The 23,105-nt window shown below is 33.3% G+C and overlaps 1 protein-coding gene across 2 annotated transcripts in view; it reads right to left on the bottom strand.

The window, feature by feature from the left end:
• Gprk1 (G protein-coupled receptor kinase 1) overlaps positions 1 to 22,564 on the bottom strand; it is a 31,235-nt gene extending 8,671 nt beyond the window's left edge. Inside the window, exons 1-9 of one of the 2 annotated variants that reach the window (XM_089702468.1) lie at positions 22,069 to 22,564; positions 17,225 to 17,301; positions 10,210 to 10,283; positions 10,026 to 10,127; positions 8,806 to 8,880; positions 8,668 to 8,729; positions 8,474 to 8,582; positions 7,760 to 7,894; positions 1,063 to 1,228 (exon numbers count right to left, since the gene is read on the bottom strand). In XM_089702468.1, the coding sequence (XP_089558594.1) occupies positions 1,063 to 1,228; positions 7,760 to 7,894; positions 8,474 to 8,582; positions 8,668 to 8,729; positions 8,806 to 8,880; positions 10,026 to 10,127; positions 10,210 to 10,283; positions 17,225 to 17,301; positions 22,069 to 22,181 (913 nt within the window). In that variant the 5' untranslated portion in view covers positions 22,182 to 22,564. The remainder of the gene's footprint in view (positions 1 to 1,062; positions 1,229 to 7,759; positions 7,895 to 8,473; positions 8,583 to 8,667; positions 8,730 to 8,805; positions 8,881 to 10,025; positions 10,128 to 10,209; positions 10,284 to 17,224; positions 17,302 to 22,068) is intronic. The other variant, XM_089702469.1, reaches the window with a different exon arrangement.
• Positions 22,565 to 23,105: the final 541 nt, after the last annotated feature.

Consider the following 23,105-nt stretch of genomic DNA (forward strand, 5'->3'; position numbering starts at 1 on the left):
TTCAATCTCATAAAAGCACTACATATTTGTAAACAATTTAATAGACCTCATATAAATGTAGATTGTAGGACAATAATGTTTATACGAGTTTCTTAAATTTAATCATTTTTATACTCGAATTAAATGTGAATTACGAAGCACATTTGCAAAGTGCTACCAATTTGGCGCAGTATCACATTAAACGTCTATTCAAGCAACGTATTTAAAAATTGTACAAATCTCATAGTATCTCAATAAACATGCGCTTTATCTGAATGTTTACCCATAAAACCGTTCTTCACAAACAATTGCTGATAATTTATTTAGCAGTTATTCAGTTATATTTAAAAAATCGGCAAGAAATAAAAGGGAATTATAAAATAGCGTCCATTTGGTGTCGTACATCGTCACACTCGACGTGTATTCAAGCTACGTACTTGCAGCTCGCTTGGTCGCTCTAGTTAATATTAATGGGTATTTCACGTTCCACTTGCCTGCCGGTCTAGCACGATTTTAAACAAACCATCACGCCTATTTTTGTAACTCGGCTATTTATGATATTGTTATGACTTTCGTTTTGATACGAGTATGTTTGATTCATCTTTTATAATCGAAATGACGCATACGCCTGTGATTTAGGATACAGATGTTACTTTATATTGCTGCGATAGCTCGTCATTGGGATTATTTTTCATGTCGCTGTTCATATGTATTAAATTTATTTATTTAAACCAAATACTATGAAACACTGAGTTTTCCTCCCCGCTCGCTCCTCATTATAGAACGTCAGCTTTCTCCTTACACGATTCCGACAAAAAGTTAATGCACTCTTGTCGTAAAAGATAATAGCCTAATAGGGTATCTATTACACTTAAATATAAATAGGATTAATGATAACGTATTTATTTGGGAACGTCTTTCACTTATAAATTTCTTAATTCTAAACACTACATTTTATTTGTAATACCCGTTAACTGAGTTTGAAGATAATTTCTATTTCGTAATATAATATCGAGAACTTATACAAGTCTAAGTTAATAACAAACTAGGAGATGCACTAAAACAAAGTAATTCAATTCTCACCTAATATAACTTCAGCAGCGTAAAATTTCATTTCAGCCTCATTAAAGACGCCATGTTGCGACAAATGGTAGTGCAGATCCCCGCCGTTCATAAGATCCAGTATGAAGCAAAGTTTATCTGGAGTGTGGAATGCATACGTCATACATACTATGAACGGGCAGTCCACCTGAAATATGGAGAAATATTTGTTATGGCGCAGAAATATTTGTCTAGCTTTTGATTTGAGAAAATACGGCCGTTTGATATTTTCTAGACGAGTAAACATCGGAATAAATCATGTGATATAGATCACTTCTTATACTTCTTATAAGATTACCTAACATCCTAAGGATCTAATAAGATACCAACACTTATTAGTTTAACTTTTAATGCTCTTTGGAAACAATGCAGTTTAACAATTTCAATTGGTTATTTTAGGATATAGACATATTGTCTTGATAAAAATAGCAAAACATACATTAAATCAATAACTATTATCATAATCTTACTGGATAAATGATGTCAGTATTACGTGATACTGGGTCTGATGACTATAGGAAAGTTCCGCCACTACGGACTACGGTGACGTATGCCAGTTGCCACACTTTTTGGTACCTATTGGGAATTCTCGTGACGTTAACACACGTGCAAAATTTAAAGCTTTTTTCCTTTGAGATGTTTATTTTCCTCGTTGTAAGCAAATTCTTCGTACGATGAGCAAAGAACAATAATACTTCCCCCAGACTTATCCACTCAGGCGTATATCACCGATTATTTTATACATCCTCTAAATTTTCTAGTGAAATCATAACTGCAATACCTAGGTATTCCACCTTAAAAAAACATCCGACGCATAAATCGAGGGTTTTCGAAGTGTTGAGAAACTAGAAATCTAAAATAGCATTCAGGAAATAAACGTTTTCAGTTATAACGTCAACCTGTGGTGTGGCAAACGGAAATAATAATTATGTTTTTGTTACGAATTCGTCCCCTTTGTTGAGCAGCGATCGCGTAAGCGCCCATGTGAATGTACACTCTCGTATAGCGTTGCTAAAACATACCTACGTAGCTGTACCTGCGTCATATAAGCCTAGTAATAAATAATCAAAATATAATTACATTGATAGTAATATGTATTCTAATAAACTGCTATGACGTATCTTTATCATTGCGTAGCTAACCAATTTTATCAATAGAAGCACTTTAACGATAATCAAAATTAATTACACATAACATCATAATTGACTTACATTAAAATAAAAGGGATAGTTATACGTTGAATTGCTAAAATGAATAATCTATTTCAAACGTCTATTGTGTGGGTAAATTCTGTATCGTATGAGTATCATCCACATGAACTTCGTGATAAGTACTTTAAAGTTTTTCTGATCTGATCTGCTCGACTGACTAAAATGAAGTCATTGGGCGGATTTGATGTACATAGCTAAGCTCAACTGCTTGTAGACGAACCGTGTCCAAAAGATTTAAGTCGTGTAAGTGTTATTTTGTCCATACTGGCAGACGAGGCGGCGCCGAGCCACCAGACGACCGCTCATAAAAGCTAAACTCAGTCATCCGTCTCAATGAGCTGATATCTATTAATAAAAAGTCCCAACAAATACTGTAATGTAATAAATACTAATTGTTCTGAACTTCTGAGTGATTGCATTCAGTTGCAATATACGATTAAATATCCAATCTATCATACTCCACTGATATTCCCATAACATCAGGCACGTTTTACAGCAATTTTATCGCCGAATAACATGGACCCTGTTTATATCTATAGCTATGCGAAATGCGTGGGCATAAACGTCATCAATATCGGATAACCCTAATAAAGCCGAGTTTTGTTACCCTTTAACATAAAACTAAATCGTTTATTACCATATAATAGTATGAAGTTCGAGCCGAGATCGGCCCAAAAGAAAACTCATGTCAAAACTTACATAAATTTAATACATTATGGCGGAGGAATAGAGGCGGTTTTCCGTTTTATAAAGTTCCAATACCGACGACCTCGTTAAGGTTACGTTAAGGCTTTTAGGTCGGCAATAATAAAAATGTAGCAACACATTATATTGTCGTTTAAAGGAAAGTGTACGTTGATGAGCAAAATGGGGAAGAATCAATTGAGATTATAAAACAAAATGCAGCGGAAGCGGATTGGAGTCCGTCGACAAATTGAGGGCGAGCCAATTCGTTTCAGTCCAATTGGCTGGATATCGTTTATGTCCCCGATGCAATATCGCTTATTACCTATACGTAGGTATATCGTAAAGCTATTGTCCTGAATCAAAGTAGCCTGTTATCGACTAAGCTACAGATAACCGATAAATAACATACGATTTATATCTATAAATATAAATCGTATAATTTATATCTATAATATAACGACACGTTCCATATTCGCATTTACGCAAAATTACAACATCGAAATTATCACATTACATTGCAAAGTATTCAGACAAAGCAAGACGAAAAAGTCCATAACATACGAATGACTACATACAATAAATTACTGATGTTAATGTAACAAAATATTTAGCAATCATATTTGCACTACATAAAAAAATCCAATAAATATTTACAGTATTTTTTGTATCGCTATATTATTATCAAACTAATAGAAAAGGAACTGGATCGTTGAAACTGTTATTTATGCGTAACCATAAAAATATAGAGCCACCGCCTACGCAAAGAGAAAATCTCTTTCTTCACATTATCCTTGAATAGAACTTTCTTTTAACTTATACAAACTACAGAAAAGCTCATTAAAACATGACTTACCTTTTCATATTATACCTCTCATAGTGTGCATTTCATAAAGATGTAATATGAAAAGTGAAGAATAATCATAGCGAGCTTATGTGTTGAAAATAAAATGGATTTTGGTTTATGTGGACATTTTTAGTAGCGCTCATCTATCAATACCTTTTTAGAACTGTGACAGACCGAATGACTGATAGACCCACGCGTTTTAAAATTTAGACGATTCGTTCACACTATCCAATAAGAATTTTTATGATATTTTCACATCAAAAAATTTCATTCAGTCTTTTGAAAAGATAATATTTATGTCGTTGAGAAGGTAACGAATGCAACGTTTAGGTGTCTTTATAATTATGTCAGCCAGTAGAGGAGATTAAAAATTGTGTCGGATTAACCATAATCCTGCATGCTTCACTTTAAATTCCTTACAATGCTGAATAGGCCAGTGGAAATTAACATTAAATTCGCAAAGCACGATGTAGATTTGAATTTTTGGTATGTTGTTTGGATCAGTTAGGGTGATGTAATCCCAATTTGCAACTTCGAAAAAGTTGTGCTCGCTGCGCACCACGTGATAAACTGCGAAAATTTTGGACTTTTTTCACTTTATGCTCTAAAAGTCATAAACTATGCGTTTCCGACAAGTATGATTCGGTACATAAATTAAGGTTATTAAATTTGCAACAATTTAAGCCTAACCGCAGCTCTCTAAACCTTATAACGACTTAACTGTGGCCATTCGAAGATGGTTCATTTTTCCGGAAATATTGAAATTTTTAGTTTTGCTCCCGTTTGAAGCAAAATATTGGCAAAAACCGCTCGTTCTATGAGAAGTTCGTATAATAAAGTTGTAGTGCATTTAATTTTCTTTCATAAGAGCATAGAACAAAGTCTGTGAGACAAATATTTCACACACAATATCTGAAAAACAAAAAGAAGGTAGAAATAGATTTTTAAAGAATTGAAACTGAGAGCATATAAAATCATAAAAAGAATAATACTTTTTCATTTGCAGGATAGGTAATTAACAAAATAACAAAATTTGGGAAAGTAGGAAAAAAGATTATACGCAAATAATAAACTGCGAAAATTTTGGACTTTTTTCACTTTTTGCTCTAAAAGTCATAAACTATGCGTTTCCGACAAGTATCATTCAGTACATAAATTAAGGTTATTAAATTTGCAACAATTTAAGCCTAATTAAAGCTCTCTAAATCTTATAGCGACTAAACTGTGGCCATTCGAAGATGGTTCATTTTTCCCGAAATATTGAAATTTTTAGTTTTGCTCCCGTTTGAAGCAAAATATTGGCAAAAACCGCTCGTTCTATGAGAAGGTCGTATAGTAAAGTTGTAGTGCATTTAATTTTCTTTCATTAGAGCATAGAACAAAGTCTGTGAGACAAATAGTTCACTCACAATATCTGAAAAACAAAAAGAAGGTAGAAATAGATTTTAAAGAATTGAAACTGAGGGCATATAAAATCATAAAAAGGATAATACTTTTTCATTTGCAGTATAGGTAATTAACAAAATTACAAAGCTAATTAAATTTGCAACAATTTAAGCCAAACCGCAGCTCTCTAAACCTTATAACAACTAAGCTGTGGCCTTTCAAAGATAGTTAGTTTTTCCCGAAAATTTTAAATTTTTAGTTTTGCTCCCGTTTGAACCAAAATATTGGCAAAAACCGCTCGTTCTATGAGAAAGTCGTATAATAAAGTTGTAGTGAATTTAATTTTCTTTCATTAGAGCATAGAACAAAGTCTGTGAGACAAATAGTTCACTCACAATATCTGAAGAACAAAAAGAAGGTAGAAATAGATTTTTAAAGAATTGAAACTGAGGGCATATAAAATCATAAAAAGGATAATACTTTTTCATTTGCAGGATAGGTAATTAACAAAATTAAATTTTCTACAACTTTATTTTATGACCTTCTCATAGAACGAGCGGTTTTGCCAATATTTTGGTTCAAACGGGAGCAAAACTAAAAATTTGAAAATTTCGGGAAAAACTGACTGTCTTTGAAAGGCCACAGCTTAGTTGTTATAAGGTTTAGAGAGCTGCGGTTAGGCTGAAATTGTTGCAAATTTAATTATCTTTGTAATTTTGTTAATTACCTATCCTGCAAATGAAAAAGTATTATCCTTTTTATGATTTTATATGCCCTCAGTTTCAATTCTTTAAAAATCTATTTCTACCTTCTTTTTGTTTTTCAGATATTGTGAGTGAACTATTTGTCTCACAGACTTTGTTCTATGCTCTTATGAAAGAAAATTAAATGCACTACAACTTTATTATACGAACTTCTCATAGAACGAGCGGTTTTTGCCAATATTTTGCTTCAAACGGGAGCAAAACTAAAAATTTCAATATTTCCGGAAAAATGAACCATCTTCGAATGGCCACAGTTTAGTCGTTATAAGGTTTAGAGAGCTGCGGTTAGGCTTAAATTGTTGCAAATTTAATAACCTTAATTTATGTACTGAATCATACTTGTCGGAAACGCATAGTTTATGACTTTTAGAGCAAAAAGTGAAAAAAGTCCAAAATTTTCGCAGTTTATCACGTGGTGCGCAGCGAGCACAACTTTTTCGAAGTTGCAAATTGGGATTTACATCACCCTAACTGATCCAAACAACATACCAAAAATTCAAATCTACATCGTGCTTTGCGAATTTAGGGTTTTTTTAGTGTCGATTTCTACTGGCCTAGAAGAATCTCGAGTGAAACTACAATTTTACGTCCTAGATAGGCAATGTTCACGTACGCAAACCCAATTTAGGCACTTGAGTGCTCGCCTCGCGAGGCCCTATGATATTCAGGTTATATAGTGAGTGCATAAAACTTTTCCTATTATTTGTACGATTTAACTTTTGTACCTACACTGAAACTGTGTCTAGCGGTGTTTGAATCTATTAAGCGCAGGATGAGTACAGAAGTGAAATGTGTTGCCGTGTTTGTCATAATTATAATAATAATTTTAGTGACCTTGATTTATTTAACGAAAAATTCAAATCGTACAAAACCAAAGTTCGAAATAAATGCAATAGTAACTAACTGAGATATTTGAATTGTATTCATGCTTGTTATTTCTATAATTATTTGTATCCACAAGTAGACTGTTTGTGACTGAATGTGTATTTGTTTTTAAGAATTTAAATTTTTAGTGGAAACTTTACTGATATGTGTATGGTTTGTTATCTCTTGTTTATATGATATATTGTATTGTTTGTTTCCCAAATATAAATAAATAAATAAATAAATAAATATAAACAAGAATAAAACAACAATATTGACTTTAAACTTTTGTTGAAGTGGTTGAACTTCAAATGAATTCAACGTGAGCAAATAAATAAAGAACTCCAAAGTTTAAATACGCCATTATTTAAATATACTTTGGTTACCGTTGAGTAAAACAAGAAGAATAATAAATATAATAATGTGCTTATACGTCGTTTGCAGGCATCTGCATTGTAATACGAAAGGAATTACCTACATATAAAAAGTACGCATATACTATGGAGGAAAAAGCCTTAAATATCTTACTAATATTAAAAACCTAAGTTTCTATGTATGTTTGATACTCTTTCACGAAAAATGACTGGATGGATTTGAATGAAACTTTACAGTAGGTAAAATGCATTATATCAGAATAATTCATGATCTATAGAATTACTTCATTTTTCCCGCAGGTTCGACAGCGGGTTTTCACCTGCGATTTCTCGCGGGGCACAGCTATTACAGATATATTTTATACAACCTAGCTATCTGGTTACCACAATTCTTATAATAGTATATGTAGTTTAAAGTTCTATTTCTCCGTCACAGGATACTAATAAGAACTGTCCATTGAATTGTTTTCAAGAATAAGCCATATCAAATTGCACTTACACTATAACAGATTATCAATAAATCCAAACTGTAATAAAACATGGACTCACCCCGGTACTGACTAGAGAGAGCATTATCCGCTCGTTGAGTGCGAGCGTCTCGCCTTGCTTCATCTTGATGCGTTTCTTATCCAGACATTTCATGGCGTACATCTTCCCTGTATCCGCCTTTCTGCATCCATATACCTGTATACGTAGACGGGTTTTAGTTTAAATTCATGAAAATATATGCAAATTTTGCGATTGCCAAAGTTGGTTGTTATTTGCGCTTGAAGAAATTTGGGTTCGATCGATTTTGAAAAACTATTGCTTATACAATGTACTCGTTGTGGTTTATATTGTATCGTTTTATTGCATTTTCGTTGTATATTATGTAGGTACGTAATTACTAGTTGTCTACTTCCCGTAATAAAGCTTGTTAATCGGACATAATTTCTGTGTATTTAGTTTTTTTTCATTTACTTGTTTTATAGTATTTTGAAGTTATGTAACAAATACTATACAGTGTCTAACAGAAACGGTGTTTTACATTGAAGGATAATATTTTTTGAACTGTTTGTTGTTACAAATGAAAAAAATCTTTATAAACGATTTTTTAATTTGTAATTGACGTGAGTCGAAACAAGTACTTACATATTTATTTCGTTACTTATCGTTTAATGAAGAATGTCACACATCACATGACTGCAAAACGTCTACTAGGTTTCTAAATAAACATAGCACGTGTACTTAAATTCAATAACGGATAATTGTATTTATACTCACTTCGCCGAAGCCTCCTCGTCCGATAATACGATGGACACTAAAGTCATTCATTGTTAACTGTATGTTCAATTCTAAATTTTTCCATTGGCAAAATCTCGTGTACTTATCGCTATAAGAAAGAATAAACAGTCACTCTCTTTTCAATTATAAATTAACTTAAATATAAACGCAACACAAACACGTTCTCAACCCACCTTTCTAGAAAATTCTTAAAAGGCTCCCCTCTTAAATGTTGAAAAATCTCTTCAATGTACGGCTAAAACATGAATAAAATATTAGAATACCTACATATAAGCTCACGAGGGTCAAAATACCGCTATACAGACATTTACCTCAAAGAGATTCGGTGGTACTTCGTGTTTCATTAGATATTTCTGTACATGCGCTACACACTCTTTAGAATAATCCTGGAATTAAATAAACAATTGAAATATGAAAATCAACAAAACGGACGTTGCCGTTTGTTGTTGTATTTAGCAGTCTGGTTTCAACAAGCGTTTTATTAATTATCATTTCTATTCTCATAAGCTAAGTCTTAAACGTGTCTCCTTATTTACATTTAATCGCTAAATAGCTTCTCTGATACAGCTCCGTCAGATAAGTAGATAGTCTTTACGCGTCGAAAAGGAAACAATTCCCATCAAATTGAAAAAGCCGTTTGAATTCTTCAATTTATTCACCAAGGAGCTACGAAACTTTAAGCGGAATTAGGTCGCGTCGAAGGGAATTTATAGACGTATTTTATCTGCTTGTGTTGAAAAACAGCAAACACCATTCAAGTACACAGTGACAGAATGTATTGTTACTATAGATTATTGCTGCTGTATTCTAATTTACATGGATATAGATACGTCAGTATCTGATTTAATCACGTCTTAAACCGATATGCTACCCAATTGAATTTCGTCGAAATGAAAACGCAACGTTGCTCGTTAAATAGAGTACGATAAACAATGCTCTCGTAAATGCATTAATGAAGAAGCATATACATACTCTTAACAGTTATTGAGTAACGCATTTTAATTGTGCCCAATAAAATCTCGAGACGGCCGTTGTTATACTTTAAATACACGAGAACATTGGGGATTAGCATTATAATAGTCTAAAAGATATTAAATCCACGTTCGATTAGGAAGGAACGATTGTGAAGAGGCACTCTTTTGGAACGACGCCAAAAGTGTGTACTTAAAGAAACTCATACAACGTTAGCTTCGATGGTAATGGAAATTTTGACTGGTATTTAATGAAGTATGCACATGTCAAATTTTCTTAATGCTACCAAAACTTTAATTACCAGAACGTAGGTATCTGCATAATTACAAAATATAACAGCTCGAAAATTTATTAATTTTTACCAACGTTTACCGTATTCCACATATATATACGAGTATATTATATATAATATGTATTATAGCAACAAGAAAATACAATTTTCGTTACTAAATAAGTGCTTATAAATATTGGTTTTCCGGATAATACGTTTCTCGCGAGGCTATCCAAAGCTAATTTCGAAGTCCTACACTTATAGTATTAATTCAAATAATATCCTTACGTGGGAATGAGCTAAGAGTTCTTTCATAATAAAATTATCATAAATGTCCCTCGCGATCCGCCGCCTCTCTTCGACACATTCTTGCTTTTCAAATAATTTAATCTGTAACAAATTCATTACATTAATTTCTTAATATGTATATATTTGGACTTGAAATAGAAGGGTGTGTACGACATAATCATACCTCTTCGTAAAACTTTAAATGTGGCACTGGTTCCTCTGACGTTTGTCCGCAGAATTCCTTAAATAATAAGTAACCTAAAACAATTGGAAATTAATTAATTCCAAAGAAAAATAAATTTACAACAGATTTTTGTAAGAAATTCAATTATTGAAGATAGCAAAAGTTTGATTTCTTAATGATTCATAGAATTTGAGTTTTGATGCAATCCAATTATTGAAAGTCTCGCTGGTGATTTATTGGATTGAAATAATAAAAGTTTTCTTGAAGTCGCGCAATATTCAATTCTAGAAACTATTATGCAACACGAAGAGATGTTGCCAGCAATGAAGCCTAATAAATTTCAAGTTGTTTCTAACATCTTTGTTTCTCTCACGTTTTATACATTAGATAAGATACTGTCCTTACTGGGTATTTTTATTCACATTAAATAGAATTCTGACGATCTTAATGCTTTGAAAACATCAACTCTTTAGCTTTATTTGTTGTTAGATACAACTCAATTATGAAAGAAAATTCTGAAACACGTATGCTTATTAGTAAATGTCACAGGATACACTTTGTCTTTTAATTTTAAAGGTTAGGAACAATGTGATAAAACGGTGGATCGGTGTATATTAGCACATTAAGATTGTATGTGTAATGCGTGATTAACATAATCTAAAGGATCAAATTATTTCATGGAAAGAGATTGTGCCGAAACGTTAGTTTAAAAACAAAATATCATAAAAACACATTATCTTCTTTTTAAAATTAAGTGTTTAGAAAACATTTAAATGTTTATTTAAACGAAGTGTCTAGGGTCATTGCGCCTGTTCGCGTCCACTTAGTGCAGTTGGAAAGTTTGAAGGAGAAAATAAAAATGTTCCAGAACTAATTTCAACGCAAAATTTATGTAACGTGTTCATTACATAGTCTATTTTAAGATTTACTTTCAATTGTGTTGGAAATATCATGTGGTTTTTATTTATCTAGACAAATAGCAGAATTAGGCGTTTTACCCAGTTCGCGTCCAAAAATTCCAGTTTGCGTCCACCCGTGGACCAGTTCGCGTCCACCAGCTTAGAAACAGAATTAAGAGTGTATTGGGTGATACTTTTTCAGATAAATGCAAATAAAAATTAGATATTAATAAATTATTTATTTACGAATATAGTTATTTAATAAAAACCGGCTAAATGCGAGTGGGACTCGCACACCGAGGGTTCCTGTATAAACTGTTTTTTTTTCATATGTTTTAACTGTAAATGATTATTTTTTCAATGTTTCCCTTATTTGTGCTATAAGACGTTGCTTCGTACCAAACTTCAAGTGTCTGTGTTCACGTAAAGTACCCTGTAGGTTTTGATTCCCTTGCGAATGTCGAAATTTGCGAAAATTTGCAGCATAAACGGCTGTATCTTCTGATTGCTTTGGCTTATAAGTTTGATTTTTTCACTGCTTCAAGGGACCGTAGACTTGAGTATTCAATATAAATTTCAGCTTTATATCTCAACGCGTTACTGAGAAAAAGGGTTTTGACAGAAAGACAGACCGGCAGACGGACATACAGACGAACGGATATCAAAGTGATCCTACAAGGATTCCGGTTTTTCCTTTTGAGGTTCGGAACCCTAAAATCAACATTATTATTAATATAATTCACTGTAAGGAAACTGGAAAAACTTATTTATATTTATCTTCTCATCATTAATAGAACTAAAAATTAACAAAAAACAAAGTTACGTTATGTAAATAAATAATAATCAGTTCTATTAAGATTACCTACCTACCCTATTTTTAGTTTCTAATAAATTAAATTTCTTTTTTGTTTATATATTATTTTCTTAACCACAGACTTATTGATTCTCATTCTCAAAGATACTAGTCTCATTCTAAGAAAACCCATTTTAAAATGAAAAAAATTGCATAAAAATTTGCTAATTTGAATGAAAATTTAAATTATCAACTTGTAGTCTAAGTCAAAAATTTACAATCTATTTTAAATTACATATTTTAACAAACAATTCATTGCTACTTAATGAAAAACAATGTGGACGCAATATGTTCTATTGTTATGCACTATAGGTATAGTTTGCGCCCACCGTGGACGCAAAATGGAAGTTGTACAAATTCGGTGTAGTAATTGGCGTCCACCTTATTTTAGCTATTAATTGTAAAAGAAATAAGCTGATTTATAATCCATACTATTCCATGTTTTGTTAGCAAAGTAAAGAAACAGTTACATATTCAAAAATTCACATTTAACAATAAGATACTTACCGTCAAACGCGACGCTGCGCACTATTTTTTTCTCAAAATCCCGCGCGTTTTAGCTCTCTCGTTCAATAACCAAAATTAAATATTTTTTTTAAATAGGATAGGCGGTGCGCAGGCATATTTTGAATATGTGTGCATGTCTCTTATACATTGAGGTATTATCGGAAATTTTTCTTATTACAATTTTACTTAAAGTATACTTATTTTCGTGAATTTTCTAAAAGATATCCGCAAAATGGACGCGAATAGGCATGTGGACGCGAACAGGCGCAATGACCCTAGTCGTCCGCTAAACGGATGAATAAAATAAATTAGTCGTCCGATTACCGGATGAATAAAATAATTTAATCGTCCGATTACCGGATGAATAAAATAATTTAATCGTCCGATTATTCGGATTACTAGATAACCTTTTAACACTAAAGCTAGTTGGGTTGGACTAAAGCAAAGGGGGCGCAGGACTTAGAAAATTTTTGATGGAGTTGGTGTCATTATAACACCTATTTATTATTGTTTTATCGTAAAGATTACGCTAATATAAGCATGTTTTATAGGAACAACTTTTCTCTAAAATCAAAAATGGCCGAGATATTCGCCCTCAATTCGTTAGGTTAGGTTTAGGTTAGGTTAGTATAGGTTAGGTTAGGTAAGGTTGCTTAAAAAAAAACTACACAGAAATAGGAGCCCCGCGAAGCGGGGCTCCGTCGATGCGCAAAAAAAAATCAAGTTTAGGTTAGGTTAGCCGCTAGGTTAGGTTAGGTTAGGTTTCTTAAAAAAAAACTACACAGAAATAGGAGCCCCGCGAAGCGGGGCTCCGTCGACGCGCAAAAAAAAATCAAGTTTAGGTTAGGTTAGGTTAAGTTAGGTTTCTTAAAAAAAAAACTACACAGAAATAGGAGCCCCGCGAAGCGGGGCTCCGTCGACGCGCAAAAAAAAAATCAAGTTTAGGTTAGGTTAGCCGTTAAGTTAGGTTAGGTTAGGTTTCTTAAAAAAAAAACTACACAGAAATAGGAGCCCCGCGAAGCGGGGCTCCGTCGACGCGCAAAAAAAAAATCAAATACCTACGTGTGCCCTCCTCCCCCCACAAAAAACCTATAATACGTGCGGCAGTTCTCTAAAGAAACCCCGATAACCTAACTATATAGATAAATAGATGTTATCGGACGATTAAATTATTTTATTCATCCGGTAGTCGGACGATTAATTTATTTTATTCATCCGTTTAGCGGACGACTAGCTCTGTCCTTATTTAAATGTTAAATTTGTTTTACCGAATTAAACCTCTAAAATAAATAAGTACCTGGATGGGCTCCATATTCTAGTCCAGGATCCTTCGCCCATTTTTGCAAGTGATTACTATCAAGCTAATTTTCCGTGAGTAGCTTTATTTTGATGAGACGCCCAATAATTTCATGTACGAAACTCTCGATGGTGGTAGCTAACAGAGGTAACAAGGATAAAATATTTTGATTTGATGGTTCTCGATTGTGGTAATCGAGTTTCGTACATGAAATTATTGGGCGTCTCATCAAAATAAAGCTACTCACGGAAAATTAGCTTGATAGTAATCACTTGCAAAAATGGGCGAAGGATCGTGGACTATTCTTAATCCAGCGTTTAAAACAATTTAACATTTTCCAACCGAATGTCACATAATTGGCTTGCTGGCCACGCCAATAAATACATCAGCGGCAAAGCAAAAAACATTCATAACATAGCTCATAGAACGGCCCTCGATAAAGTTATTTACTGCAAGTGGAAGTGGGGCCGTAAATTGCGTTTGTAACTCGCCCTAGAGTACCAACTCCACTGCTAATATAAGTCTGTCACAAACTCAAATAGACTATCAGTCGCCTTAATAGTGTTTATTGCAACGACTTCTTATTATTTTTAACGTGCCGTGTTTGGTATTTCAGGTAAAAAGCTTTTTGTGGTCTGTCGAAGATAATCTTAATTTTAAATTAATGTACACTCATATTGGCATACACCTTTTCACTGTTGTACTATTTTAATGCTTTTCAGAGACACGAGAGGATCAAAGCCCTACACTTGTATATAATATGAACAATCCGTCTACTTTAATAAAATCCATTTTAAAGCATAATATGAATTCGCACATCCATTAGAAAAAATCACGTATGATGAGACAACTTCTGTAAACTTTCAACGAGAAAATCTTGTTATGAAAGTCATAATAAAGCGTAAGTTTGAGTTAAAATTTCGCAGACTTATAGCCATTATCCCAGAGGAGCTACTTTCAGTTAGTTCCCGCTGATATTTCAACGGGTCATGAACTAAGTGGTTTAGTAATAATGACAACTCACAACCTTTGCTCAAAATATGAAGAGTCAAGAGAACCCACTCAAAGAGAGCGCTTCACAAAGAACATATTACTTACGTAGATTACATTACACGACACACGGGGGGATTAGCGCCAATATTAAAAATTAATGATAGACGTCCCACTACAGCTTTTAAAAACATTGCATGTCGTACAATATGCTTGCTGGTGCCTTCTACGCCCACTAGAAACGCGTTTTCTTTTATTAAAACGAGAATCGTTAAGACTTAAAAAGAAGACCTAAAAATTTTGTATTCAAGTAAACATACTGTCTTTTCAGGCAGACTTTTTCAATTTTGAATCAACACATCTTGAAGTAACCTTTCATTCATTTTGACGTTTCGACATCGAGAAACTAGCAGGTTTATTTTGTTTGATGTTTTTATCACCACATGAATGAAATGAACCCATTTCATCAGAAAGGTAATTATTGAAATACCTATTCTATTTTGTCTTACAGTTTATTTCTTATTGTTTGTGTGTATCCAATATCCATGAAGTTTGATACTTGTGAGATCAAGTTGTTTTTTTAAACATGAAATAGCCTAAGGCCTGAGCTATTGACTTGGAATAAACATTCTTTTAAATCTTCTGGTTTATAGTTAATATTTAGTAAATACATAATAATTTATATTATTTCTAGTATAAAAAACATAGTAACAAACACATTATGTTAATTGAACTCATTACTCAACATAAAATAGGTATATAACTACTCATAATAAAAAAACAGATAATGTATCGACACAAAAAACTACGCAGTTTATTCAATTGTGTTATTAATATTAATGTGAACAGGAAATAGATTAAGTACCCTCATTACGCAATTTTTTATTAGTGTCTAGTGACATCGTTTTACATCTATAACACCTTGGCCACGGACACCGGCGGCGCGACCGACGGCGCGACGGGCGGCGCGGCAATTCGCGCGGCGCGGTAAGCATGCCACGGGCAGTTGCGTTCGACGCCGCGACCAGTGTAGACGAGGAGACGAGATGGCTTTATCAAAGTTAGCTCGACGTTGTTTGGAGAGTAGCAGATTTTTTGCTCAAGTTTTAATGTTTGGAAGATATAGTGGAGTACACGAATTAAATAGAAATCGTGTTACAGACGGAGAATTCCACCAAAAATATGAAAAATATAGGCATGATGAAAAATTATGTTGCGGGTGGCTAGACTTCCAAATAGCTGGTCTAGCTAGAATTTCTGCAATAAAAGCTTCCGTCTCCATTTTCGCGAAAAAAAAACAAACTATTTTAAATTAAGTTCGCTCCGGGAGTAGTCGCCGCGTCTGCCGCTCGACTCCGTGGCCTGCGCCGTAATAACTCATACATTTGTTTCGATCGCTAGTCGTGCCGCGCGATTCGCTCGGGGAAATTCGCCGGTCGTCGCGCTGGTCGCCGCTGCGCGTGGCATGCCCAGTACATTTCCATACATTTGATTCATTCGCAAGACGCGCCGCCAGTCGCGCCGCGCGAATTTTCGCTATAGCGAATTGTCCGTGGCCAGCACGTAACATAGTTGTTTTGTCACCATTTACATTTCCACGGCATTGTTCTCGGTACTCGTGTTAATAGCACTTAGGTCATTAATCAGTTATTTTAAGTTCTCTATTTGAAGGGGAGCTCAGTAAATATTAACTAAAACGAACTGGCATATAGTCTATTCACTACTGAATAAGCGTATAACCTGATTATTTTTGTAGCTAAGCAATCATCTCACACGCACTAAAAATAAAATAGAAATATGTAGTACCTACCAACAATTGCTAACAAGCTGGCAAACAAAGTGTATATTATAATAATACGAATAAGAAAGGCCAATGAAAAATTATTATGCTTCATAATAATTAATAATCTTTGCAATTTTGGGATAATCGCAGACTTTATTTGATATGTTTATAGATGTATGTAATTTCAAGTTGCCAAGAAGATTGGCATTTGGAATCTGTACGTATCATATGAAAGAAACCTCAATATCTTTTTCGCCAAAAATTAAAAAAAAATGCGATAATAAAAGCCATATTTAAACTGTTTGAAAACGTAAACAATCAACAGTCGTTTCTTTTTACAATTCCGCGGGCACGGGAAACTTCGGAATTAGTTCCCTAAAATGCAATAACAATACCGAAATTATATTTATAAATTTACCTACGTCATAAATAAAAACTGAGCTTAACTTAATACAAGCACTACATAAATAAATTAATTATCACGATATGCACTCAGTGGGCTTGAGCAACATATCGCTGATTAAATATCTACTACTGATTGTTCACAAGATAAAAATAATGCAATCAGATTTTTTATTTTACCAATAAAAATCTCTGATAAATACAGTTTTTAATTGAAATATGCAACCATCAAGTAATTCAACCAGTAATCATTTAAAAAACATCATTAAGTAGGTATAACTCACCTAAAACTTGATTAAATATTTTGTCGAAATTTACTTCATTCTTCTTTTCCATGTATTTATGCATAACACTCCGTACACTGCAACAAAAAACATGATTATTTATTTTTTTTATTACCAACCTTAACATGATATGTATACAACAAACCATATTATAATACGAGACCTAGCATATAAAAACGCGGGTCGAAATGTTTTATAGTTTTGTTTACTTTAACACAATTTATATTCTTATATGGCTAAATCTTTCTTATTCTATTACTTTTTCGGAGCATAATAATTTGCGAAACTAGCAAACAATTGAAAGAAGAATATCAATTCGTACGAATTTATATAAAAGGAAAAACGAAAGTTGCATTACGGGAATTCTAAATTTACGATGACATAAAGGATACAAAAAGCTTCAACATTTCTCGTAATTTTGCACCTTGCTCTTCTAGGAAATGTAGGCAGTTCTTGTTATAAAACCACCTGTATTTATCCCTAAAGGTGTACATTCAAACTTGTTATTAACACCAGCTTTAGCTTCACCTGTATGTAACAACAAGGTGTCCGGCCGCGGCTTCGTCCGCGTTTTCAATGAAAAACCCGCATAGTTACCATTCCCGTGGGAATTCCGGGATAAAACCTATCCTATTTGTTAATACAAGTTACCCTCTATATGTGTATTGTAATCGGTTCAGTAGTATATGCGTCAAAGAGTAACAAACATACATATATACACATACATCCATCCTCACAAACTTTCGCATTAATTATAATAGTAGGATACAATAATTACACATTTTATTTAAAAAAATGTTTATTTTTTTAATTATATTTAAATATGACTTTCTTAACTTACTTGGTATTTAGGCAAAATTTCAGACTTTTTCATAACTAATAACGTTATAACCATTTCAAGAATATTTTATCGGTACCTTTATTATATGGGTTTTAAAAGGGAATGTTGAAACAACATTTGGTAACTATACCGTAACTATAACATATAAATTCGAACCTATTTTTTTTCTTATAGTTGTGTTTCTTGTAGTCCAAGATCCCAGAGCGATAAGACATAACTTATTTTCTAAAAGATGAAACTTTAAGTTCTCATTAGTGTCTCATGTACTTTGTATACCTGCGTGTTTGTGAAGTTTGCCCAGTGACACCTGGGCAGGTACCAGGTGAGAAAGGTGACTAAAAATAAGAGTTACTTTACTTAAATTTAGATGGCTCATTTTTAGATATATTTTATAGAATATCATTCTCAAATGGTATCGCAAGTATCAGACACTTTTCATGGACCAAAACTTTTGTCAGACGCTTTAAAGCTCCACCAAAAATAAAAATAAACTTTACTTATTTTTTAATGTCTGATTTTTTAATATGTTATCAACATAACTATTACAAAATTATATTTAATCAGTCAGACAAATTGGAATGACCAAAAATCCACTAAACACAAAAAATATTCGGCCGTGAGTACGAACGCGAGAGCATTATGCATGCGTTTCAGAGCGAGTGAGACGTCCATAGTAACCCGGTTCTCCTTTAACTCACGTTCTGTTTCAGTCTACTGTGTATGTGCGCGCAATGTATAGTATTAGACCGGGAGATATTGACACAAAATTTCGAGTCCTTTGTAACAGGATGGCGGTTCTACAGGGGTCTTAGTACGCAATGACAAAAAGAAAAATGATGGTGTGAACGCTGGTACCGGTGGCTTAGTCGCGTGGGCGTTAGTCGAACTCGTCGGAAAAATAGCGAAAGTCAAACGATTTGTAACAGTATGGCACTTATTTTTCCTGTAAGTTTGAGGATCAACGAATATAAATACAAAATTTCAAAGATCTAGGTGTTGGAAATCTTCACTTATATAAATTAATAATAAATTAATTTTTCAAGTATGACAGCACTTTTTCCCCCTACTAGAAGTATGGCAAATATAATAATGGTCACATTTTATCAAATACTCTCCAAAAATCCAAATGCAATACTGGTACAAAACGTTTGGCGAAAAAAAAATTTTTTGCAGATTTTCGGCGGTATGGCGACCATTTGGAATCGTCCGAAAAGTATGGCATGGCGATTTTCGTAAATGGCTGCACGACGATGGTTATCTGTGCAAAAGTTAGCCTGGTACAAATGGTTGAATAATTGTTTTATTTAAATCAACACATTCGCGTCGGTATGGCGGGCTGTAAGTCACACCGGAAAAGTATGGCATGACACTACTGCCTACTTCTTTTTTATGGGCTATCGGTAAATTCTAAAATTTTTGTGTTACATATCGTTTGACTTTCGCTATTTTTCCGACGAGTTCGACTAACGCCCACGCGACTAAGCCGCCGGTACCAGCGTTCACACCATCATTTTTCTTTTTGTCATTGCGTACTAAGACCCCTGTAGAACCGCCATCCAAAGGACCATCCATCAAAGGACTCGAAATTTTGTGTCAATATCTCCCGGTCTAATACTATACATTGCGCGCACATACACAGTAGACTGAAACAGAACGTGAGTTAAAGGAGAACCGGGTTACTATGGACGTCTCACTCGCTCTGAAACGCATGCATAATGCTCTCGCGTTCGTACTCACGGCCGAATATTTTTTGTGTTTAGTGGATTTTTGGTCATTCCAATTTGTCTGACTGATTAAATATAATTTTGTAAAAGTTATGTTGATAACATATTAAAAAATCAGACATTAAAAAATAAGTAAAGTTTATTTTTATTTTTGGTGGAGCTTTAAAGCGTCTGACAAAAGTTTTGGTCCATGAAAAGTGTCTGATACTTGCGATACCATTTGAGAATGATATTCTATAAAATATATCTAAAAATCAGCCATCTAAATTTAAGTAAAGTAACTCTTATTTTTAGTCACCTTTCTCACCTGGTACCTGCCTAGGTGTCACTGGGCAAACTTCACAAACACGCAGGTATACAAAGTACATGAGACACTACTGAGAACTTAAAGTTTCATCTTTTAGAAAATAAGTTATGTCTTATCGCTCTGGGATCTTACTCTATTGTGATTCAAGCAAATATCAAATATAAAATAGTAATAATAATCAAAAAAAATTTAAGAGCAACATTTGCACATCTTACACCTAGAAGTATTGATAAAAATATAAACAACCATTATAACTATTCCAGTATTGCTTTTGGTCCCACATTTAAAAATTGTTTTATTGGTGTCATACTATATTTGTTTGTATATATATGTATTATGCTTATTGCTTATAACAGGTACTATTGGACTGGCAATGTATCTAATGATTTCTGAATGTCTTCACCCCGGTGAAGCCAGGGCAGATCACTAGCTTACTTACTATATTATAAATATACCTACTCTATAAAAATATTTATAGTGGTGAGTTCCTTACATGATTTATATATTATGATAAAGTCAATGTTAGTCAATGTTAATAAAATACATAAGTAGCCCTTATTTTATTTTGAGTAGGAAAACAACCTTATTAGATATTTTAATTAAATTATTAAGAGAATTACTGTACATATTTTTAAATAAACTATTTTTAAACTGACTATATTGTATATAATATAATTTATGCAAGTACAAACTAGTTTCTAAATGAAGATAATAGGTAAATATGTAAACATTAAATAACAAGACCACACAGTTTTATCTTGTGTTCCATTAATGCTGTTAGGGATTTGCTGTAAAAAGCATTAGATAGTTGTTTCATAATATAATTATTGTTGTCGTTTTTTTGACAAGGTATAACTGTAAGAGCGTATACGCACTATGCGGGTAGCCGCATTGCGGGTAACCGTCCGGCTGACCGCAAGCACAATTATGTACGGAATATTCATTTCTATGCGCACTGCGATGCGGCTACCGCAGACCGCACAGTGCGCATAGAAATGAATATTCCGTACATAATTGTGCTTGCGGTCAGCCGGACGGCTACCCGCATAGTGCGTATACGCTCTAAGAGATTTCATTTATGACTGTCTAGTTGTTCATTGAATTTAGTTTATTTTTGTATTTACAATAAAAACATATTTAAATTAAGCTGTCATTAAAAATATAGTTTCAGGTTAGCCATCATCATTCCTTGAAAATATGCAAAGGGTTGTTATTATACCTCCTGTATTAAAAAGAAATATTTGAAAGGAAATGACTGAGGAAAAAGATTTCACTGGGATTTCACTTTCGAAGGCCTTTAATGACATGATACTATTTCACACTGATTTTTAAGCAAAATATTTGCCAAAGGTTGCTTAATATAAATACTCAACAATGTTTATTTATTCCATACATAAATACATATATATATATCAATAGTTTCGAAAAATTTTTTTAGTAAGGACTAAATTTTGTTTTATTTTTTTAAGTTATAGAAGTATTTTCATAAAGAAATTATATTATTTTCATTAAAAGGTTACTTAAAAATACTACTGACCATATATTCATATTTCATACTGAAAAGGTCAATAACTATTACAAAGTTATCAATTAACATTTCTTGTCCAGAAAACAGCTGACTAATAATAGGTAATTATACTGATAGCTAATTGTGTATCATGGACGAATTATGTATATCTGACAATACCTATTTTGTAACAAAAATTTCTCAAGTTCTTTTTCTTCCAGTATTATTCACATTGAGTATAAATAATCATAATAACTGGAAACGCCGCCTTGTTATCCAACAGTTTAAATAAACTTTATTCCAATCATTTCAGTATGATTCATTGATAAGAAGTGTTAATGAATGGTCAAAATAGGATAAAACATAAGAATCTAAATAACGCAAAATATGTAAACAAGTCGAGAGTGTCTACTGAGCGCTAGCCTACTTCTGTCACTGACAGGACAACTTATATAGAGACATTACCTTGGGTCTGGTAAAACAATCTTTTTGCTTGCTCTAGCTGCTGGAGTGCATTTCGACTTCTCCATTGCCATCAAGTAGCTGACGTCGGCCAGCACAGCCTCGAGATCCGCCATTTTGAGTCTGAATTATCACCTTCACCAGATAATATCACTTCTTCACTACACAAACACTCCACAAAAGACCAGCTCCTACTTAATTTTCAATTGATAGTCCTAACCTCCTTTACATGACGACTGAACACTCTGCTATAACACCATTTGTTGATGAGCGCTGACACATTTTCATTTTTGTAGTAATATAAATTGTACATTAGTACAAGAGAAATAGCATTTGTCGGGCATAATTGTACAAATATAAAGTTAAAGCTAATTCACGAATAGATCATAAAACTACGATTTTACAATGCCATCAGTCTATCTATCGAAATAAAACCACAACCACCACCGTTCGGTAGTTCCGTGCTTCGAAATTGGTAGGTATCTGAAATCTGTTGGCTATGCTCTCGATCTCAGAACTGACACCACTTACGACACCACAGATTAAAAAGAATTTATATCAACGTCTTTAATTATTTATTATTAATTTGAATGCCAATGATATGCAAACCATTCATGGCTAAACTAGTAGTCAATACCATAAAAAATATTGCTTTTTTTTTCTTCCATAATTTCTGTTAAGCAGGATCAAATCAATACTAATGTGAAAACACAGTTCCGTTGCGCTGCGATAATATTAATAATTATCCCCTTAGAGTATATATACTATCTATAGAGTGCGAATAACCAAGTGGGAACAGTAGGCACAGGTGGGAACAACACGACGTTCCCGCCGCGAGCGCTTGTAGTCGTGGTTGAGTGCTGTCGAAGTGCTCTGGAATTTTTTTAATATTTACGAATAAACATGGTGAAATGTGCAGTTCTATCTTGCAAAAACGATACTAGAAAATACACAAAATTGAATTCCAGTATCACATTTCATCAGAAAGTCGATTGTTATACTTATTTTTATGAAAATAAATTTAGCATCGCGGGGGTGAA

The sequence above is a fragment of the Colias philodice genome, chromosome 13 (assembly GCF_061535455.1).
Source record: "Colias philodice isolate Cphi_HAF_F1 chromosome 13, ilColPhil1 Martin Lab GWU primary, whole genome shotgun sequence".
Lineage (NCBI taxonomy): Eukaryota > Metazoa > Arthropoda > Insecta > Lepidoptera > Pieridae > Colias > Colias philodice.